Source organism: Rhea pennata, chromosome 2, assembly GCF_028389875.1.
Source record: "Rhea pennata isolate bPtePen1 chromosome 2, bPtePen1.pri, whole genome shotgun sequence".
Taxonomy (NCBI): domain Eukaryota; kingdom Metazoa; phylum Chordata; class Aves; order Rheiformes; family Rheidae; genus Rhea; species Rhea pennata.
This window is the reverse complement of record NC_084664.1, coordinates 894,850-916,720: the sequence shown is the minus strand read 5'-3', so window position 1 is coordinate 916,720 and position 21,871 is coordinate 894,850. Positions and strand designations below refer to the sequence as shown.

General features: G+C 51.7%; 1 protein-coding gene across 1 annotated transcript; it reads right to left on the bottom strand.

The window, feature by feature from the left end:
- Positions 1 to 1,693: 1,693 nt before the first annotated feature.
- On the bottom strand, positions 1,694 to 21,670 carry LOC134137623 (uncharacterized). Its single transcript, XM_062570839.1, has 13 exons — positions 21,190 to 21,670; positions 19,714 to 19,840; positions 18,666 to 18,779; positions 18,362 to 18,478; positions 17,985 to 18,098; positions 14,176 to 15,069; positions 11,988 to 12,055; positions 11,223 to 11,316; positions 7,310 to 7,435; positions 6,334 to 6,447; positions 5,509 to 5,625; positions 5,223 to 5,336; positions 1,694 to 3,238 (listed from the first exon to the last, which is right to left on the bottom strand). Exons 1-13 carry the CDS (start codon positions 21,574 to 21,576, stop codon positions 2,190 to 2,192), a joined length of 3,435 nt encoding a protein of 1,144 aa, XP_062426823.1. The 5' UTR covers positions 21,577 to 21,670; the 3' UTR covers positions 1,694 to 2,189.
- Positions 21,671 to 21,871: the final 201 nt, after the last annotated feature.

Genomic DNA, 21,871 nt, shown 5'->3' with positions numbered 1-21,871 from the left:
CTCATTGGAGGGAACGGCCGTGACCTCACGGGGAGGGAGGAGAGCGGCGGCGGCGCAGCGCCCTCCCGTTGTCATGGCAACGGCACTGGGCGGCTGCGGCCTGCTCCGGGCCGGGCCGGGCCGGGCCGGGCCGGGCCGGGGGCGGGTTCCGGCCGCAGCGGGACCGCGGGGTGCCCCGGAGGCAGCTCTGCGGGCAGGGGCGACCATTCCCCACGTAAAACGTTGTTTACACGCGTTTTCCAGAGCAATGACGTGCCTCTAAAACAGGGGCGTGGGAGACAGGAGACCCAGAGCATCTCCTGTTGCTTCAGCCTTCCTCACCTTCACTCCCTCGCCTGTACAGCGATGGAGCAGGACATGCTGAAGGCCGTGTCCAAGCTCATGAAGGACAAGAAGGTGGTCAGGAGCTGTCAGCACGGATTCACCAAGGGGAAACCACGCTGAACCAACCCGAGAGCCCTCTCTGAGGGAGCGACTGGCTGGGGAGATGAGGGGAGAGCAGTGGACGTTGTGTACCTTGATTTCAGCAAGCCTTTCGACACTGTCTCCCATTACATCCTCCTAGAGAAGCTCAGGAAGTGTGGGTTAGACGAGTGGACAGTGAGGTGGATTGCGACCTGTCTGAAAGGCAGAGCTCAGAGGGTTGTTATCAGTGACATGGAGTCTAGTTGGAGGCCTGTGGCTAGTGGCGTCCCCCAGGGCTCAGTACTGGGTCCCATCCTGTTCAGCTTCTTCATCCAAGACCTGGACGAGGGGACAGAGTGCCTCCTCAGCAAGTTTGCTGATGATACCAAGCTGGGAGGAGTGGCTGACACACCGGAGGGCTGTGCTGCCATTCAGAGAGACCTGGACAGGCTGGAGAGCTGGGCAGAGAGGAACCTCCTGAGGTTCAACAAGGGCAAGTGCAGGGTCCTGCACCTAGGGAAAAACAACCCCAGGCACCAGTACAAGCTGGGGGCTGACCTGCTGGAAAGCAGCTCTGTGGGAGAAAGGCTTGGGAGTGCTGGTGGACAACAGGCTGACCATGAGCCAGCAATGTGTCCTTGTGGCCAAAAAGGACAATAGTCTCCTGGGGTGCATTAGGAAGAGTGTTGCCAGCAGGTCAAGGCAGGTGATCCTGCCCCTCTGCTCTAGTGAGGCCACACCAGCAGTGTTGGATCCAGTTCTGGGCTCCCCAGTACAAGAAATACATGGAGCTGATGAAGGGACTGGAGCATCTCTCATATGAGGAAAGGCTGAGAGACCTGGAACTGAACATGAGGAAAAACTGCCGTCTGAACATGAGTAAAACCTTCTTTACTGTGAGGGTGACAGAGCACTGGAACAGGTTGCCCAGAGAGGTTGTGGAGTCTCCATCCTTGGAGATGTTCAAACCCCTTCTGGACAGGGTCCTGTGCAACATGCTCTAGGTGACACTGCTTGAGCAGGAGGGTTGGACCAGATGATCTCCAGAGGTCCTTGCCAACCTCAACCATTCTGTGATTCTGTGAATGACTCACTTCCAAGCTCACAGAATATCCCTAACAATTGTCAGTACAAAAAGAGAAATTTCCAGCCATAGAAGAAGCATCCTAACAAAACTTAAGCAGAAACATGCGAGTAAAATGGCTGCTTAATGTAGCTTGTCACAACTGAGATTAAATGAGCTCTGAACTAAAAGGCTGAACAGCATTGACAACAAGGTTGCAGATAATGCATCTAGAACTTTTTATTACTAAAAGGAATGCGTTTTATCCCTGCAATGTCACAGAATGTCAGGCTCTCACTCCCCCTTAAGAAATATTAAATATGAGTAAAAATAAAGTTCCCGAAGGAGAAGATCATTTAGCAAGCATTTTAATTTTCTATTTCTATTCATATTTCGATCTGATTTTTCCCCTGAGCAGATTCCCCTGCTGGCAGTAATTCTGAGGACTGCAGGTTTCATATTAGCTCCAATATGTCCCAAACAGCAACAGATACAGTCGCCAGCGAAAGCTGCAAAACAGCTCCCAAACCACTTCAAATCAGCCTGAAAGACAAATATCTAGTGTTCTCCCTTCCGTTGGAGGGGGATCAAACAGCTGTTCAACACCCTCCTCCTTCCATGGTCCAGCCCTGAGCTGGGCAATCCTGTTGCTATCCCATCTTCCCGCCCAGCACAGGCAACATCCAAACAGCCTGTGAAACTCTCAGCTGGACAGGCTTTGCTACATGGAGGGCGTTACAGATGCCCTGATGTCACTGCCACTCCAGCTGCCTAAAGTTACCTCTGTTTCTTGCAAGTGACTTTCCTGATGCTTAATGAAACTCCTCCTGAGCACAAACCTTTTCCTGCACAGGTGGCACTGGAACAGCCTTTCTCCCGAATGCCGGCGCTGGTGCTTTAGAAGATAATCCTTTCTCCTGTAGCTTTTGTCACACACTGAGCATTTGTACGGCCTCTCTCCTGTGTGAGTCATCTGATGTCTAACAAGCCAGGAATGGCAAATGAAGCTTTTCCCACAGTCACTGCAGATGTAGGGCTTCCCTTTCCCGTGGCTCTGCTGTTGGCTTGCTAAGCTGCCCTTGGGCAGGCAGTGTTGCCCACACATGGCACATGCCTCTGACTTGTCCCCTGGGTGATCCTGGCAGGGGCTGGTTAACAGGTTTTCTGTAAGGAAGTTCTCTCCACTTTCTGTGCATGCAGATGGCCGATCCCCTCCATGAAGGTCGCTGTGGTCACTAAACCTAGTTGTGACTTTGGGGTTTCGTCTGTACCTGGTGCAAGCCACCCGCTGCTGCCCTGGGGGCAGCCCCTCTCGGCAGTCACGAGCAGCCCTCTGCCTGATGCGTTTCTTACTTGGAGCACATGGATGTGAGCGCAGCGTATGAAACACCCTGTCGTTGGGACTTTTTTCAGACATGGGGCCTGGAAACATCTCCCCTTCTTGGGCTCCCTGAGGAGTCTGAAGATGCCTTTGCTGGTGAGGGTTTCTCTCACATTTGTTGTATGCATGTGGTCTCTCTCCAACATTGTTTTCCTGAGTGTTAAAGAAATCTAAGTGCTCATCAAACTGTTGGTCATTGCAAATGTAATCTCCAGTGTTGTTCCTGGTGGTGGTTGCTTCCATCATTTCTGAATTCCACTGATTGTCCCATGTCACTCCAGGACTGGGATCCTTGGAAACCTCTCCAGGTGTTCCCAGTACATTGGAGTCACACACAGTGCTTTCAAAGTACTCTGCCTGAGGATTACTCCTTGTGTTTTCATCATTCACTAGAACAGACAGATATTAAAATTAAGTTTCAATTAAGAAAGCCTCTTAAGAGTATCACACAGCTTACCCCTCCAAGTCCATGGCTGTGTCGCACCAACGGACAGACAAGCAAAGATGGAAGGCATTAATACTGAGGGGGAGGGCAAATACCAGCATTTCACTGAAACAAATCTGCAGGAGAAAGAAAAGGTCTCTTTGCAATTGATTTTGAAATCACTGATGCAGTAGCAAATATTTTTAGAGTATCACTTTAAAGATGACTGATGCAGTATCAAGTTTGCTCTGCACTTTATGTATGTTCACTGCAGTAAGAAATATCATTGTTTAATGGCTGGATACAAAAGTTTCAATCCCTATCAAAGCTACTTCACACCTCTATCTAAAAGCACTTCAGATACTTCAAGCCTCTGAAAACAGTCTTTAGGAAAAAGAGTCACAATGTCTCTCATCTTCATACCCTTTCATTTAGATACCCTGAGTTTGAGCCTGAAGTTTCCTATGTAATCAACAGAGTGGACAGCATCTCACCTCAGTGCTCTCAGTTCTTCTTTGCAGACTCCACCAAGTATCTAGAGAAGCAAAGGCCCAAGCTAACACACCTAGGCTAGCCAGGTGAGACAGTGCAAATGCACCCCTTCTTGTATGTAAACTAGTGTCTCTACAGGCAGGACTCCTGAAGGGAAACGCTTTCCTGCCCTGTCTGTGCTCAGATAAGCTCAGATCAGTGATGAGCAAAGAGGAAGGTTCTTTTACCCCACAGAAATGTCTGGCATGAGAACCTCAGGGCTCACACACAGTTCAGGCTCAATGCACAGCTGTGCCCAGGCTAAGAGCGTTCAGTTGACTGCCTTTCCCCTAGACACCTCTCCTGCTTTCTTCTGAAAACATTTAAGACTCCCAGTAATCCATCCCCAAAAGGTACTTGACATCTTAGCTGCTTAGCCACAGCTCTAGAATCATGATTAGACAGAAACAAACAAACAAACTTTTCCCTCCCTGCTATTTTCCTGACCTGCAAATTCCTTCTTTCTGTAAGGAACTATTGTTTCCTGTGACACATAACCAGTGTTCTATTTTCAAGATTATTTTCACCAATGCTCTTCAGCCCAGTTCTCAAGTGCACCAGGATTCTTCTCTTCCCTAAAATCCGTGACCCTTCCGACACCTGACTGATGCTATAGCAAGACTCCACTACATTTAGCATCATAAGGGATCGAGTGTCTCAGCAGCATCACTCAGTTGAGTGTTTATACATTGGTTTAGTCTATACCAATTTCATCATCTGTTCATGAATGTCTACATTATTTACATGAAGTGAAGGAATTTGAGCTACCAACAGATCTCTTTGCATCTCTTTGCCAATTAAGCACTTAAGAGCTATACGGAATTGTCCTGGCTTGTGGCCTAAAAGATTGTATCTAATATCCCTATCCAAATCTACACACCCCATCCTTGAGGCTAAGTCTTGATCTAAAGATGAAGCACATTAATTGCATCTCAAGCATGATCCATATTCCAAGTGTGTTCTGTACAAAAAACACCTCTGCATGAATGTTAGCATGGACATCTCCATTCAGCATGTCCTGAAACTGCTCTGCATTAAAGCTGCCTTCTTTTTTGCACCAAGTTAGCTCTCCTGCTTGGGAACATAGTCACGGCTCCACGTTCAGTGGTTCCAGGCCTAGACACTAACAGCCCAGGTGGAAGAACAAAGTCGATCTGTAAGGCTTAAGCACACAACTGTACTTCCTAAACAGAAAACCAAGATGGTGTTTATAACAGTTTTAGGCCACCTGAGGGAAGAAGGTGACTCTTCAGCTGACAGAACCCCAAAATTCTATGAACAAATATAAACTAGTAGACCGAGGTTTTTTACCAGTTAATTCATGGCTAACATTGCTTGGCCACGGCTTTTAATACCATATCAGAAATGCGCCAGAGATTTACTGCTCCTGGAAATCTCAGATCAAACCCACTACTGACCTGTACTGGGATCCGCAGAGACTTCTTCTTCCTCCAAGTCTTGTTGTTCATGGAGGTGTGGCTCCTCCTCTTGTTTAATCCAAGATAAAACATCAGTTGTACAAGTCTGAAACCCTGTTCATTGGGAAGAATGTATACAACAGAGAGACACTAGAGAAAGATGCAAAGCATGGAAGATTTGGGGGTTCACAAGAAAAAGCGTTGAGAAAGCCTAAGGGAAGGCACAACCATTGAGGGCCACCTGAGAGAAATTCCTACACTAGAAGTTTTTCCAGGGAATCCTCACCTGGGTAAGGGCCTGCATGGAGGTCTTCACCCTCTGCATCTGGCAGCTCTGTGACATGAACATCTTTGCCTTTCTTGGTCTGACTGGAAGTGTGAGGCTCATAAAATGCTTGCTCTACTGGAGGAGAAAATTCATGACAAGCACCTCAAAAGTGATTAAGGTCAGAGTTTCATAACTGTGAAATGTTCTCCCCCTTGCCTACATGTCAACCCTAGATTTTATACAAGCTCCCATAAACCCAGCTTATTAATGAAACCTGATGGAAAGGTCTAAAAATCTTAGATTGCATAACACACTAGAGGCCAAGTAAAATCAGCCAACATGGAGCCAACACTTAGAGCTGCCACCCTTTGTACAGGGAGGACAGTCACGCTCCAAAGCAGCACAGGTTTCTGAAATGCAAGGAGGCACCACCAAAATGAGGAGGCAAGAAATAAGTCTCTGGGCTGAGCAGTCTCACCGGGTACAGGAAGAGCACTTCCAAGATGTTAGTGTGCTCACTCATGTCAGAAAAAACACGAAGGAAAGGTGAAGGAGGAAGGGAAAAGGCAGCCTGAAAATGCTGGATATGCAGGAGAACAGGCGCTGTGCAGCTTAGATGAAACACAGCCGCATATTCTACAAACTCAAAAATGACTGTGAGAAGGGAAAGATGAAATACGAGCTGCTTATCAGTCAGGACTGGTGACAAGTCTCTTTGAAACCTGCGAGCTTTTTATGAAAGATTTGGAACACATGAGGAGAGATACAAAGCTTGGAGTGTAATCCCTCGGCTTCCTTTCCCCTTCCCCCTTCCTTTCCCCAACTGAGTATGCAGTTACTCACCCAGGCAGAGCTCTTCAGGAGCTTCTCTATCCTCCACATCCTGCAGATCTGCAGCACACAACTCTTCCTCTTGCTTAATGTCGATTAAGCTGTCTTCCGTATAAACTGGATGTTCTGTTTGTAGGGAGAAACGCTATTTTAATTCCATATACAGAATTAGCTCCAAGCCTCATCCCATCTTGGGCATAGCAGCTCTGTTCCAGTTCATGTACCAGGGAAAACCTCGGTTCAGTTCCACTTCTTGCTGACCAAAAATCTTTCAAACAGAGCTACATATCTTTGTAGTCAAATCCTGAGCAGATGTTGAAGCTTCAGAAACACGCAAGTGTTTCATGCAAGCGTAACACCCGTTTGCTGTAGCACCCATCAGCTAATGCAGACAGGTATATGTAGCCCTGGGTGAGGAAAACACCTCTGAAATTGTAGTCCTCCAGTTCTGCTTCTATTTCGGCTCTGCTAGAATTATGCTATTCCCTTTTCCGCCCCTCAGTGACACGCACAGCTCAGTTCGAGCCCTTCAGGAAAGCACCGCTGGATAGCCACTGCTTGATGGCTTAAAAAAAGGTTAGAAAACACAGAGAGAGAGAATTACGAGCGAAAAAACCATGAAAAAAGGAAAGCGAAGCCCGTGCAATACGTGGGCACAGGGCCGGGCTGGCGCCCCGCCGACTCCTCTGCCTTTCCACGCGCGTGACGCGACCAGGGAACCAGAGCGAGACCTGGCGGGCGCGGAGGGGCCGCTGCGCCGAGCCGCTGCCGCCGGCCGGCGGGGCGGGAAACCGGGCCGGCGCGGCGGGCGAGGCCGGCGCGCGAGGGCCTCGACGCCCGCCGCTGCTCGGCGGCCCCGGCGCGGCGCTCGGGGCCCCGCCGCGGGCCCGGCCCGGTCTGCGGGGAGGGAGCGCGGGGGGGGGGGGGGGGAGAGGGGGAGGCCCGGGCAGCGGGACCGGAGCCGCCGCCGCCCCGCCGCGGCCCTCACCGAGGGAGAGCAGCAGGTCGTAGTTGCTCCGCATGACGGCGCGGTGCAGCGCCCGCTGCCAGCCGCGCAGCGCCCGCCACTCCCGCTCGCTGAAGGGCACCCACACGTCCTGCAGGCTCACCGGCCCCGCGCCCGGGCCGCCGCCGCCGCCGCCGCCGCCGCGCTCCTCCAGCCGCCGCTCCAGCGCCTCGAGGCGGCCGCGCAGGGCCAGCGCGGCCCGCAGCTGCCGCTCCGCCCGCGCCAGCCGCCTCTCCAGCCGCCGCAGCCGCGCTGCCCGCCCGCCCCGCGGCCCGGCCGCCGCCGCCGCCATCGCCGCCGCCGCCGCCCCGCGCGCCCGCAGCGCCCCCTGCCGCCCCCCGCCGCCGCGCTGCGGCGCCCCCCGCCGGCCGCGCCCGGCGCCGCGGAGGGGAGGGCAGAGGGCCGAGCGGCCCTCGGGGTGGGGGGTCTCTCGGAGCCGGGGGGTCCCTCGGAGCTGGGGGGGTCCCTCGGGGTGGGGGGTCCCTCGGAGCTGGGGGTCCCTCGGAGTGGGGGGTCCCTCGGAGTGGGGGGTCCCTCGGAGCCGGGGGGTCCATGGGAGCTGGGGGGTCCATCGGAGCTGGGGGGTCTCTCAGAGCTGGGGGGTCCCTCGGAGCCGGGGGTCCCTCGGAACGGGGGGGTCCCTCGGAGCCGGGGGGTCCCTCGGAGCCGGGGGGTCCATGGGAGCCGGGGGGTCCCTCAGAGCCGGGGGGTCTCTCAGAGCCGGGGCGTCCATCGGAGCTGGGGGGTCCATGGGAGCCGGGGGGTCCCTCAGAGCTGGGGGTCCCTCGGAGCGGGGGGGTCCCACGGAGCCGAGGGTCCCTCAGAGCTGGGGGATCCATGGGAGCTGGGGGGTCCCTCGGAGCCGGGGGGTCCCTCAGAGCCGGGGGGTCTCTCAGAGCTGGGGGGTCCATGGGAGCTGGGGGGTCCATGGGAGCCGGGGGGTCCCTCAGAGCAGGGGGGGTCCATGGGAGCTGGGGGATCTCTCAGAGCTGGGGGGTCCCTCGGAGCTGGGGGGTCCCTCAGAGCTGGGGGGGTCCATGGGAGCTGGGGGGTCCCTCAGAGCTGGGGGGTCCCTCGGAACGGGGGGGTCTCTCAGAGCTGGGGGGGTCTCTTGGAGCTGGGGGGTCCCTCAGAGCCGGGGGTCCCTCGGAACGGGGGGGGTCCCTCAGAGCTGGGAGGTCTCTCAGAGCTGGGGGGTCCCTCAGAGCCGGGGGGTCCCTCAGAGCTGGGGGGTCCCTCAGAGTCGGGGGGTCCCTCAGAGCCGGGGGGTCTCTCAGAGCTGGGGGGTCCCTCAGAGCTGGGGGGGTCCCTCAGAGCCGGGGGGTCTCTCAGAGCTGGGGGGTCCCTCGGAGCCGGGGGGTCCCTCAGAGCTGAGGGGTCCCTCGCAGCCGGGGGGTCCCTCAGAGCTGAGGGGTCCCTCAGAGCTGGGGGGTCTCTCAGAGCTGGGGGGTCCCTCGGAGCCGGGGGGTCCCTCAGAGCTGAGGGGTCCCTCGCAGCCGGGGGGTCCCTCAGAGCCGGGGGGTCCCTCGCAGCTGCCGGCCCCCCTGCCCGCAGTGCGGAGCCTTCGCGGATCTCCCGCGTCGCGTAGGCAAGCGGGTGCCAGGATGGCGCCGGCTGCTGCGGCGCCTCGCAGCCGCCTCCGGCAGCGCGGACGAGGAGTTCGACCCGCAGCGCCGCGACCCGCCCTGACTCCCTTCCCTCAGCGATCTCGCCTGGTGCCGGGGCGATGCGCGAGGGGGGCCGGGGGCTGCCAGGGCACGAGAAGACCCACGGAGCCCTCAGGGGACGCTCGGCCGAGCTCTTCCGGCCCTCGCGGCTCGGCACAACCGTCCTCCGTCCCCCGGGGCCACGCCGCGGAGGGGTGGCTGCAGCACAGCTTCCCCTCCAGGGCGGGGAGGGAACGGGGCCTGCCCCACAAGGGGACGAAAGGAGGCCGACGGCACGCGGACGGCGCTAGCTCGCACCGCTCGGGATGCTCGCGTTGCTCCGGTCCCGGCGGTGCAGCAGGACGCACCTGGGCGCTGCTGGGACGGGTCTGCCGGGAGAGCCAGGCCGCCGGAGAAGGGCTGCAGCGGTCCCTTCTGTGCTTGCGTATGTTCTTCTTGTCTTGAATTTGATCGCTAGGTAACGAGCTGGATGCTGGAGAGCTAGCAAAGCTGAAAGGCAGAAGTGGCAGCATTGCTATAGGCTGCGAAGAATTCCTGCCTCCGTATGGTAAGACACACGGACGCTTTATAAACAAAAATCTGGAATCATAAAGCACTAAAAAACATAGGATTGATCTAATAACAGGAAGCACTTGCAAAACAAACAAGCAGAAGCTTTGGGTGTTTTTAAGTAAAATAGTTTGCATTTGCTGAAATGCAAGAGGCTGATAGAGTTTTGATGTCTTGGGTACGCCTGGGCCAGTTTTATTTTTTCCCTCTATTTTTCTGCATATGTCTTTGTGAATAATACCTCGATCTAGAAATCTGTGTGTCCTCCAACTCTCCGGGCTGAACTTGTTCTCTCAGAAGACATTTGCTCCCGAGACTGGCTTTGAAATTGAGGTTGCTGTGAGATACCTTGGCTTCTGAAATACCAGTCAGCTTGGGGAACGCACATCTGTCTGTGCCACGCATCGCTCCTAGCGCAGCCCCTTTTCCTGTGCAGGCTCTTGAGCTCTCTTCTGACAGCTGAATTAGTGAATCCCTTTGCATGTTCAACAAATCCTGGTTTTGGATGATTTCTCTGGTGGATTAGAACATTCTTGAGCTCTTCGCCACTTTGCATGTTCTCAGGGTTAGAGTCTGACATGCTTCTGGTGGTGAAAAGTAACAGCTGTGTGGGAGCAATGCTTCTTTCCAGCCGAGCTGACTCCCTCGTTCATGGGTACCTGTCCTGCCGTGTGGCAGTGGTCCCCGTCAAGGCTCTGCCAGATGTCCTCCCAAGTCACTCACCTAGCCGTCAGCATCACCTTTAAAGTCTCTCTGTGTTTACAGCTGGCAGGCTGAAACCACCTCGAATCCATAGAAACCAAGCGTAGACATAGAGACCAGGTGCTCAGGACTGTTGAGAGCCCACAGCCTTGGTTAAAAGTGCTCGGCTCCCTGGCCAAAAAAAGCAGAAAGCCTCGTGCCTTGGCTTTTCTACTCCTGGAATCCTCCTGTTAGGCTGATCACAATGAAGCACAAATCTCAAAAGAACTCTCAGATTCATTTTAAATATATGTATTTATCTCTGAAATACAGGGCAACAGGGCTAGAGAGGGGAAACGACTCACTGCAAAATATTGTTTCATCTTTGATATCAAAGGCGGCATGAAGAACAGATGAAATATGAAGCACACATCAAGTACTTCTGATGCTTAGACAACGGTTAACATATTAACTCTCCCATCAAAAAAAAGATAGCATTTTAAAAATAGTGTAACCCTCCCAACCCACACTGCTAAAATGTCTAGCTTTTTGCTATCCAGACACTGATTCTTCTACAGTTGTGGTTACAGAGACATATGAAAAGAGAAGCTAATCTCAGATGCAAACGGCACATCAGTTGGTGGGCAGCTTCTGTGTTCTCTTTTAACTATTGTTTGAAAGTAAAATGTCTAGCAATAATGAAGTGTAGGAGGTCAGCACTAGAACATACGCGACAGCAGCGCTGCAGGGAGGAGAGAGGGTAACGCCGCAGGACTTCAATATTACTCGTTACTGTCCTTTTGTAAGACACAGTAACTGCCCAGAAAAAACACCCATAATTATGTTTGTAAATAACTTACGCACGTTGCCAAAGTGATCTCAACTAAGATTTAGGCTGTTCTAGTCACAGTGGAACCTGCTCATCTTTGAAGCTGGTTTAATTTTTCAATGATAACTGCACCTCCGCTGCTTTATGGAACAGTGTCTTTGAGTCCCACCCTCGAATGCATCTTGCACTTCCTGGATTGAGTGGGCTAAGCTAATGAAGACTGTAATGCTGTGGTTGCTTTTTGCTGGATTGATTTGGTCTGCCTGCAGAATGAGAATTGTATCGTGAGCTTAGAAGCCGTTACAGTTCATGCCCTCTCCAGGTCTCAGATACACACACTGACAGCGGTTCTTCTGCTTAGGTTCCACTGCAATATTATAAAAAAGAAAAAATAAGGAATACTCATGCCATCTTCCTTCTAATTCAACGTAGACTTTATTTTCTGTTAATAGAGTACGATACTACAAATTGCCATTTGCTTTGAGCTGGAAACATGAGTGTGAGATTAGACAGGGATTTCCTGCTCCCAGGGAAGACCAGAGAACGCGATTCCCTAGGAGCCTGGTGACGATGCACGTGAGATGTCCCTGTGGACTCACAGCAAGGGCCAGGCAAAGCAGGTTCCAGGGTCAGGACTTTGTCTACAGCACAGTAGAATGATTGGGGGGCGGGGGGAAGGAAAAAAAAAAAAAAAGGAAAGAAAGCATTTAGAACTTCACAGCTTTAACCTGTTCAAGTTTAATGTTATTGTTATTATTAAAAATCAGGTATCTACTGCTGCAAATTTAATTGCCATTTTACAAACAGATAGAAACAAACAAATTCCCTGCCCCAGAGGGCTCACAGTCTAGGTAACAGTAGGGTAAAAGGGAGACATTAATTTAACTGGAGTCAGTAAGAAACCACTGAAGAGCTGATTAGTCTATCTGCTTACTGGACAAAACGCAGACTGCCCTATCCTGCTAACTGCCAAGCGATTCTCCTCTAGCATGTCAGTAAGACCTGGACAAATGTGGGAGAAAAATTAGTCTGTTTTCGCTGCTTCATGGTAGTGAGGGGCCACTGAATACTAAAAAGTGACAGAACATGAAATCCTCTATCCTCGTGGACTTAGTACTTTGAGAAAACGAATGCATGCACAGAGACAGGCTTGCCACACAGAGACCTACTCACACTCTTCAGAAACTGTGAAGTCAAAGCCCTCAGCAGCACTAAGATGAGAGGACAACGCTGCAGGCAGTTGGTCACCAGGCAAACACCTGCAGCTGAAGACATTTCCACACGTGTGGCTCTGTGCCAGTTCCCACAGCGTGGCTCCAGAGCAGTTCACACAGGCTCTGCCAGCCTGCTCTGGGCAAACACCCGGTTAGTTTAACAGCGCAGGGGCTCTGAGCCGGCCTCACTTGGGCCGAAGGATGCACGGGAGCACTCCTGCATTATGCTCTGCTGGCACGGCAGGCAACGATGAGCAGCAAGGACCTAGAAAGAGACCTCACTCAAATGAGCTTCCAGAGGAAAGCATGTAAAAGCCAATACGGTGCAACAATCGTGGGCTGGTCTTCAGGCTCCGCTGGAGCAGATCTCATTCCACTGTGGCTTGGCTAGGGACAGGTCTGAGTGGGAGTGGGCTGAAAAGCTTTCAGGTAGGTCTGGGGGCAACAGCCTTTGAAAGGGTCTGACTTCTCCAGCTCCTCTGCCTCAGTGGTTACTGCCCATGGTCTCTGTGGCTAAAGGCCACAACAACTCCCCGAGGCAGTCTGCACTCAGCACAAGCCTTCAACCAGCCTTTCCTCTCTCCTAAGTACTCTTGGCCTTTTGTTCCCAAGGGCAGCTCATAGCAGCCACCATGGCAGCCAGCTGCAGTCAGTGCACATCTCTGCCCGAGGGACAAGCCCTCTGCAACCCTCCCCACATCCCCTGGACACCTTGGGGTCTGGAAGCAACCAAGGGGGTTTCTAAACACAGATTAGTAATGGTGGGAAGTAGTACATCTGGTCAAGTAATAGGAGGAGCCCCAAAGCTGCATGACATATTTGGGCAAGTTGCTCAACAAATTTGAGTTGTTGGGAAATGTTTCTTTAACTGTTTGGGACATAATGAAAGCTCATCCTCAAGGGCAAAAAGCATTTGTACCACAGGCTATCCAGGGAAAAAGGGAGATAAAGACAGGAAAAGACAATGAATAATAAATAAGCAGAAGTGTTAATGTACAGGCAGCTACCAGAAAAACCACTATTCCAACACTTACTTTACCACAGGAGTACAGATGTCCACCATCTCTGGCTAACAAGTGGTTTCCCCATTCAGTTCCACTGAAATTGCCTCAGAGGTATCAACAGGAGTTTGGCTGATGCCATCTCCTTTAGGTGCGTTCAGAAGTGACAGAAGATGGAACAAATTCCCCTCACAGTTACTTCAGTGCAAGTCTAGAGTCTCCCATGGAACACATCCTGATGCATATCAGAGCAGCTCAGAGCAGAATTTGGCTCCTCCATTATCATTTACAACAAACTAAACCCAATTTTAAGCTCTAGAGAAGGAACTGAACCTACTTTTTTTCAGCTAGCTTCCTGAGCAGTAGCAGCAATGCAAACATCATTTGGCCTGTGCTGAGGCACACAGAGAGTTGGGAACTTACTGGCTGCTCCACCGTGGTGAATGTGGCATCTGTGCAGATTGTCAGCAAGGCCTCACCTCGTGTGTGCATTTAGTTGCCAAGAGTCTTTTGAGAATGTACAACTCAAACCTGCCCACGAAACTGAGCACAGCAGAACTTTAGCACAGAGAACAGCCAGGGAAACTCCAGACAAAGAGTGGCTGCTTCAGAAAAACTCTACTTAGCTACAACCAGTTCAACCAACGGATTCCATATGCTTTCTTTAAACCTGGAGAGGTCTTAAACACCTTAATTCTCAAGAGGTTTACAGGCTGACTAGGAGGTGCCATGGCATACCATCACACCATGAAGAAAAGGGCAGTGGTGAATCCTAATCTTACTTTGCATCGAACTATCGACCTTTGGATTAAATTGTCAGAGTGCCTTCAATGCTGAGCAGCAGAGAGACTTTCTCCTCTTCCGCCCTTCCAGGGGCTGTAAGATCTAAGCAAGCCCAGCACAACCTAGAAGAAGTTGTCTAGTGGCGTCTTTCTCAGATTCTGTGTACCCAAACGGTTCCTCTCACGCAGGTGGATCTTCTGGTGCTGGAGGAGGTGCTGCTTCTGGGTAAAGCTCTTTGAGCACTCGCTGCATTGGTATGGCCTCTCTCCAGTGTGGATCCTCTGATGCCGGATCAGATTGGAGGGGTGGCTGAAAGTCTTCCCACAGTATGAACAACCCAGAACCCCTCCACTCCGGCCTGAATGTACACGCTGGTGGATGACGAGGGTTTTCTTCTGGGAGAAGCTCTCCTGACACTTGTTGCACTTGTAAGGCTTCTCCCGCAGTTGGCTTTTTTGACTTGGCCTGTAGCTGCTGTTGGTGTTGATGCTTTTCATGCACTTGGGACTGCTGTACACCTTGTCCATGGCTGGGATCCTGGCATGGGTTTTTGCACTGTTGTTGTGCTTGAGGCTCTCCACAGCTGCAAGGGTCCTGTCTTCCACGTGCATCTGCTGCTGCAGCTTGAAGTGCTGCTGATGCAGGAAGCTCTCGTCATGTTCAGCGTCCTCCCCACAGCACAGCGTGCCGTGGCTCTGCTGGTGCATTGTGAGAATCTTCTTCAGCCGAAAGCCCTTCCCACAGGCACCACATGTGTGAGATCTCTCACTGGGACAGCTTAGCCCATAAAACGTGACAGCGTTGCTTTCCTCCGGGGGGGATGGTACCAGCCCACTCGTCCTTTGGTTTCTCTGCTGCACTGGAGAGCTGTACTGACTATCAAAGGGCAGCTCCTCACTGGGACCCTGGAAAACAAGCTCCTGTGATTCCCTGGATAAAGTCTTGGAGGTCTCTGAGCTTTGAAGAGATTCGTCAGAGTCCTCTTCTATTTTGAATGTTAGCACCTCATCTGCTGGAACTGAAAACAACAACAAAGGGGACACTCATTGGCCTGAGACACAAGACACTTCTGAAATCCCCCGATTCCTTCCCCGGCACATGAAGCAAACAGACCTGTCTTACACGGGCAACATGAAAGGCAGCTGCACTCATGGATCAACAGAGTTAGTGGGAAGACTAAAAGGAAGGAGGCGCTAGCTCAAGTGAAAAGCACAGGAACGCTTCCACTTCAGCTGGCTTAACAGCAAATGTGAGAAGCAGTGAGGGAAGGTGCAGAAAGAAGTCCTGCCCTCCAGCACAGTAGGGCTGAACACTCCCCAGTTTCCCAAATTGTCTCCAGCCATCCCCCTCCTAAGTGCTGATATCTCATGAACCTAGGGAAGCCCTTTGCTTCTCTTTTTCACACAGCCTGTGCATCTGCCTCCCTCCCCACACCAGCGACTCTATTTCTCACTCTTCAGAGAGCACCAGCCCATTCCATGGGATCTACCTTCCCTCTGCCCCCCGCACATGGGGACCCATCTGCACAGCCTCCTTCTTTAAAGACGACACGTGAACACTTGCTGGTTTTGACTCTGAGACACATCTGCTACTGCTTCCCTGAGGCAGTAAAAGCACACCTGCTCTGCGGGAGGGGGGTTCCACTGCTTCCGATCTCCGAGCCATGTCTGTCTGGAACTTAGTTTTGCCTCTCATTCCTACCTGAACACTTTCTTTCAGCTGACCTGGATATGAATATAACCCACAGGTGGAAAACCAACCACAGGTCAATGGCACAAACTGCCAACACAACAACTTAGAAAGCTGTGGACAGGATGAGGACAGGATCCAGCAGGCCAGCGTGGGGATTGGCCTCCTGTCTAAAATCTGTTACCTGCCAGTTCATTAGTGCTGCAGAGCAACTGACAATGGGACACGCAGAGGGGACACGAGGCACGACCAAAAGCATCTGAGGTTTATTATCAGCAGGGAAATAGCATCAAAAACTGACAAGCTCCACAAACATCTTTGATGCATCACAAAGAGAATATACAGAGACCAGAACTGCTGGTGGGGAAGAAAGCCCAAAACAAGGAAGTGACTGGTGAGCTGGAAATGGTCTGCTGATCAGGTAAGTAGTATCACTGCAATACTGGGAATAAAAGTCATCCCAGCTCAATGGTCACCACCCCAGACGTTACATAGCTGTTGTGGGACTGCTCTAGAGCACAGTTCCCTTTTCTGAAAATGCTTCCACCAAGCTGAAGAAATTCCAGGAAAAGAGCAGCACATAAGCTTTAGAGGATGTGAGACTGGACCAGGAAGAAGGAGCTTCTTGGGCCAGATCATAGAATCATAGAATCAGTAAGGTTGGAAGGGACCTCTGGAGATCATCTAGTCCAACCTCCCCGCTCAAGCAGGGTCACCTAGAGCATGTTAGACAGGGTTGCATCCAGGTGGGCCTTGAAGATCTCCAGAGAAGGAGACTCCACAACCTCTCTGGGCAGCCTGCCCCAGTGCTCCGTCACTCTCACAGGGAAGAAATTCCCCCTCACGGTCAGGCGCAACTTCCTGTGGTTCAATTTGTGCCCATTGCCTCTTGTCCTGTCACACGGGACAACCGAAAAGAGTTTGTCCCCGTCCCCTTGACACCCTCCCTTCAGGTACTTGTACACATTGATGAGATCCCCCCTCAGTCTTCTCTTCCCCAGGCTGAACAGGCCCAGTTCTCGCAGCCGTTCCTCATAGGGCAGGTGCTCCAGCCCTCTGATCATCTTCGTAGCCCTACACTGGACTCTCTCCAGTAGCTCCATGTCTCTCTTGCACTGGGGAGCCCAGAACTGGACACAGGACTCGAGATGAGGCCTCACCAGGGCTGAGTAGAGGGGCAGCATCACCTCCTTTGACCTGCTGGCAACACTCTTCCCAATGCACCCCAGGAGACCATTGGCCTTCCTGGCCAAAAGGGCACATTGCTGGCTCATGGTCATCTTGTCATCCACCAGCACTCCCAGGTCCTTCTCTGCAGAGCTGCTCTCCAGAAGGTCAGCCCCCATCTTGTACTAGTGCCTAGGATTATTTCTCCCTAGGTAGATGCCCAGAAGCTCAAGGGCTGCAGAGAAGAGCTGTGCTCTGCAGCAGCCATTGCCTTGGCAAATGCTGAGCACAGCTGCCCCACAGCATGATCAGAGCCAGAGACCACTTTCTTATCTGCAAATTTGCCCAAACCTCTTCTGAGTCCATTTTGCTTTCAGCTTTTGCTGTACCCTGTGGCAGTATGTTCTACAGTTTACGCACATGTGGTAACAGACTCTCTGCTGCTTGGTCTAAAGCAAACACCTGCTTGTTTCACTAGGTACTCCCCCGATCTTGGAGTGTGAGAAATAGTGAAGGGTTGTTCCTACAGCCCCTGCCTGCAGCATTCACGAACGTACAGACTTGTGTTGTATCCTCTGTTCTGCCATGCCCTTCTCAGACTAAAGGGTCCTACTGTATTTAGTCTCTCCTGACACAGAAGCTGTCCGTCCTGCAGCTTTTCTCTGGACCACGTCAATGACTACTATACTATTTTCAAAATCAAGTGAACTGCACTCAAGTCTCCAACACTGTGGCATAGCAATGTCTTTGGAGAAGACATTGAAAATTGTTCTCAATGCCTTTCCTAACAATTCCTTGTATTATATTATTTCAGGGATTCCTGTCCCTTCACTTGCAGTCTTTGCCTACCTGGCACTTTAATCTCTCTATCAGCCATGCTGTCCCTAACCTCTCTTGCCCTTCGTAACCTCAGTGTGGTTCTTGTCCTTTCTTCTCTCTCCCACCTGCCTCTGCTCAGCCCCCACAGCTCAGCATATGCTGTGCTGCAGTGGGAAGGTTAAGGGTGCCGCTGTGCAGCATCAGCTCTCCACCTTATCTCCGGCTCTACAGCACATTGCGAGGCTGCTCAGAACTCACCCACGCTGAGCTCTGCAAATTCCGCATCCTCCGTAGCTCCGTGCTCCTCCGCACACGGCTGTTCCTCTTGCTTCACAATGCACGGAAAGCTTGGCTCTGGAATGGCATAGTCTGCTAATGTAAAGAGGACACTGGTTTCTTTACTGGCTATCACAACACCATTTGGCTCTTCCCTTGCAGTGCCAAGGTCTGCACCCAGTTACACTGCTTTTATATGCAACCTCTCTTCAATGTCTCCTATTCCTGTTCTCTTTCTTGGGGCTTTACTCAGCTCTCTAGGGAAGCAGTTTCCCCCTTACCTCTCAGCTGATCCTGTTTCAGGATAGTGCCCTCCCCATCAGACACGTCCAGGCACACTCTTTCAGAGCAACGCTTACCAGCTCTGGGTTCAGCCAGCATATTTATTCTCTCTTTTGGGTCATCCAGTCCTCTCAGGCACTGCACTCCTCCTCCGTTGTCCTGGCTGCTCATATCATGTGTAAACACCAGAGACTCTGTTAAGGGGAAAGATCAATCCCATTACGTTTTTTCTAACACTCTCTTATTCCTCCCGAACCTCCTGCTAGCAAGATCTGACAAGCTCCATCCATAGCAAATCAGGACGATCACCTTGTGACATCCTCTGGTGACCACAATACACAAACATTATGCCTGAGGATAAACTTGTAATTCATCTCTTGCCTGTACTTGGTTCTGCAGGAACATCTCTCTCTCCTGAGTCCGCCTGGTTCCCATTGCAGGGTGCTTCTCCTCTCTCAATCCGGGACAGGAGGTCGGGTTTGGAGATCGCATAGTCTGTTGAGAAATGCAGATATTAAAGTTTCCATGCTGCACCAAACTACCCTCATTGCTGTTTGTGCCAGGTGATGAAAAAGCCTGGAGAAACACATGCCTACTGGGGTAAGCGGATTCAGCTGTATTTGTGGGGAGGAACACTCCCCTGCAGACACTGCTGGGACTCAGCTATGCCTCGCTGCGCAGAAAGACCAGAGTTACCAAACCAATCCCTGCTGGGCAGGGCTATTAAACTGCCAGTTCTTGGGACAGAAATGGAAACCGGCTTGGCATAACTGTTCCCTAGATTCCTAAAGTCCAAGGACAGGGAGTGGCCTTTCCTGAACTTCCAAATCTTGTTTATTGTCTTTAATCCAGTCTGACACCTGAGCACTTACGTCTAGATGCCCAGAGGCTCCGACTGTCTACAGACCATCAGACGGATGTCTTTGTGAACAGAACTGACTGTACATTGTACCAACAGCACGTGCAGGCCTCTAGTGGAGTTGGCGTCTCTGTATTTCCTGTAAACTCTTTGTTGTTGGTGGTGTTCTTCCTCCTCAAACCTGTTCCTTAGTGCAGGTCGTACAAACATTTAACAGCACGGAGAGCCCTCTGCACAAGCCACCAGGAGGTGGCAGCTTCTGCCGCTGACAGCTAACCCCATCCCATCCGAGAAACACTCGTGAGGCCTGCAGACTGGGCGAGGCACCGCACACGGTGTGGAGTGGGTGTCTGGATGTAACGCTGACATGAAGTGCAACCAGTGTCCACACCCAGCAAACACTGGATCCCGAGGGACTGGAGATTACGTGCACCACGCTCCATGCTGACATCAGCAACGAACACAGACATCTACGAGTTTCTGCAACGTTGGTTCTTAGCTGCGGGAAAAAGTCCCCAAAACAGAGCTAGTCCAGAAGCACCAATAAATGACTGAAAAAGTGATATTTACCCAGAGAGATCAGAGGCTCATAGTTCCCTTTCATCACATTTCTGTACAGCTCTTTCTGCCCTTCTTCTAGGTTCTCCCACTCTTGCTCGGAAGAGGAAGCAGCGTCATTTCCAAATGCCGTTGGGACCTGTAAGCGTAAAAGTTGCAAACTCAGCACCTTGTCTGGTACTTTAGCTGGCCCTGCCATCCTTAGCGCATTCAGAAGGGGAAAGTTTCTAATTTTTATTTATTACTTCCACCATTTACAGAAGTGTAGAAAGTACTGAAGGGAGAAAAAAAAATCCTACCTTGGAATATTTTCTACTCAGGCTTAATGCAAACAGAGTACAAAACAGGAGAGAGGAATGACTTACACCTCCAATTTAAAGAACTTTGTTCATTTGGGCTAATTATTGGAAAGCCCACTGTGAATTCCAGAATATTTCTACATGTCCTTATGCAGTGCCTTAGCTGATTAGAAAGGTAGCTAATTTACTTCAGTGTAATTGTTTAAGGGAAAATCTACTACTCAGTGTAAAACGTATGAATTTGTCCTCTTGTAATGAGATACAATTATATATATATACATATATATATATGTGAACAAACAGTCCTTACTTCATACTTGTTTATGACACATGACAGCAATTCTGCAAAAAGCAATTAGAAGATAATTTGTTTCTGCAGAGTTCATTAAATATTTAAAGATAAGCGGGAGGAGGCTGCCACTTGTGTGGGTGAATTACTGTGAGAGCACAACCGCAGCACTAATTTTAAGAGCTGGCCCTTGCAGAGCCTTGGCTACTGCAAGAGGTCTCCTTTGGGGCACCTCATTTCAAGATGAAGTTGAAGAAATAGGATCTCTTAGAAAACAATAAATGAATTATGTTTTATGTTAACAAGGTAGAACGTGTGATTTGTTATTAAGTACAAGAAGAGAACTATCTGCTTAATTTGCAGCAGAAATGATTGAAGTCAGATCCTAGGAACAGTAAGGTGTAAGATTCGTGGAGCACTGGAACAGGGAGCCTGACAAGACTGCAGGCTCCATGCCACCACAGGTCTTCCAGTAGGATTGATGAAAGTCTCAGGGATGAGATTGGGGAACTAAGCCTGTTCAGAACACGGGGAAACAGGAGCAGATCCTGATGTCCCTTCCAGGCTGACGCTTCTTCGATCACTTTAAAGGTAACACGATCCTTCGAACTAAACTGTTGTCTCAGAGAATGCTTGAATTGTCTGAGATATATTTAGAGATCTCAACCCACTGCTCTCTTGCAGTGTAGTGTGATGTATAGTGCTCAAAATCTCCACAAGCAAATATTGCTGCTGATGTATGCGAAAAAACAAAAATCTGAGTTTCTGAAACTTGTGCACTTTGAAACCTTCATTTGTTAACAACAGAGCATCCGTTCAGCACTGGTGTCCGCTCAGGAAACGAGGCACAGGTGACACCCTTGCTGTCCCTCCCCAAAAGCATGCATAGCCATTTGTTACCTTGGGCACCTCGCCCTGGGAGCCCGGCGGCAGCCGCAGGATCCAGAAGTTCCTGTTTTTCAGCAGATTCTCCATGTTCTCCAGGCGCCGCTGGAGCTGCCCGTACTCCTGGATGAGGGTGCCCAGGACGGACAGTTTGCTCTCCATCTGGTTACCAAAATCCACTACTGTTTTCTCACAGTCGAAATACTTCTTTTCGGTTGTCACCGTCCTTCGCTCCAGGTTCAGCAGGCGCGAGGCGTGCGAGTCCACCCTCCTCTCCACGGCCTGAACGGCCGCCACGACCGTCCACAGGGAAATGCTCGCGCTGCTCGACCTCATGCCTTTGGCGGAAGCTTGTTCTGGAACCACGGGGCAGCGGAAACTCGCCGAGCACGGGGAGTCCATTTCCCGTTCCTGAGCCTGCGCGGGGGGACAGCGAGAGGCCTCGGTGGTAGCTCCAACCTTCCCGCCCTTGTGGCTTCAGCACGGCTTCGGCCACTGGGCCCCGGCCTGTCCCCGCGGCTGTTTGGATGTAAAAGGGAAGATGAGGTCAGGAAACACTCCGTGTGGGAGGCAGCTGGCACGCGGCGAGGGGCCCTTCCCCACGCGTGGGGCGCTGGCACACCAGGACAGGCCCTTCCTCGTGCGTGGGGTGCCCAGGATGGGCCCTTCCCCACGCGTGGGGCGCTGGCACACCAGG

Bases quoted from the DNA above. Each gene is read 5' to 3' on its own strand.
- LOC134137623 (XM_062570839.1), bottom strand. From the start codon at position 21,576: ATGGACTCCCCGTGCTCGGCGAGTTTCCGCTGCCCCGTGGTTCCAGAA. The intron at 19,841-21,189 runs GTAACAAATGGC...TTACGCTTACAG, and splicing joins CCCAGGGCGAGGTGCCCAAG to GTCCCAACGGCATTTGGAAA. The intron at 12,056-14,175 runs AGGTTGTGCTGG...ACATTTGTCCAG, and splicing joins GCCACTAGACAACTTCTTCT to GTCTTACTGACATGCTAGAG.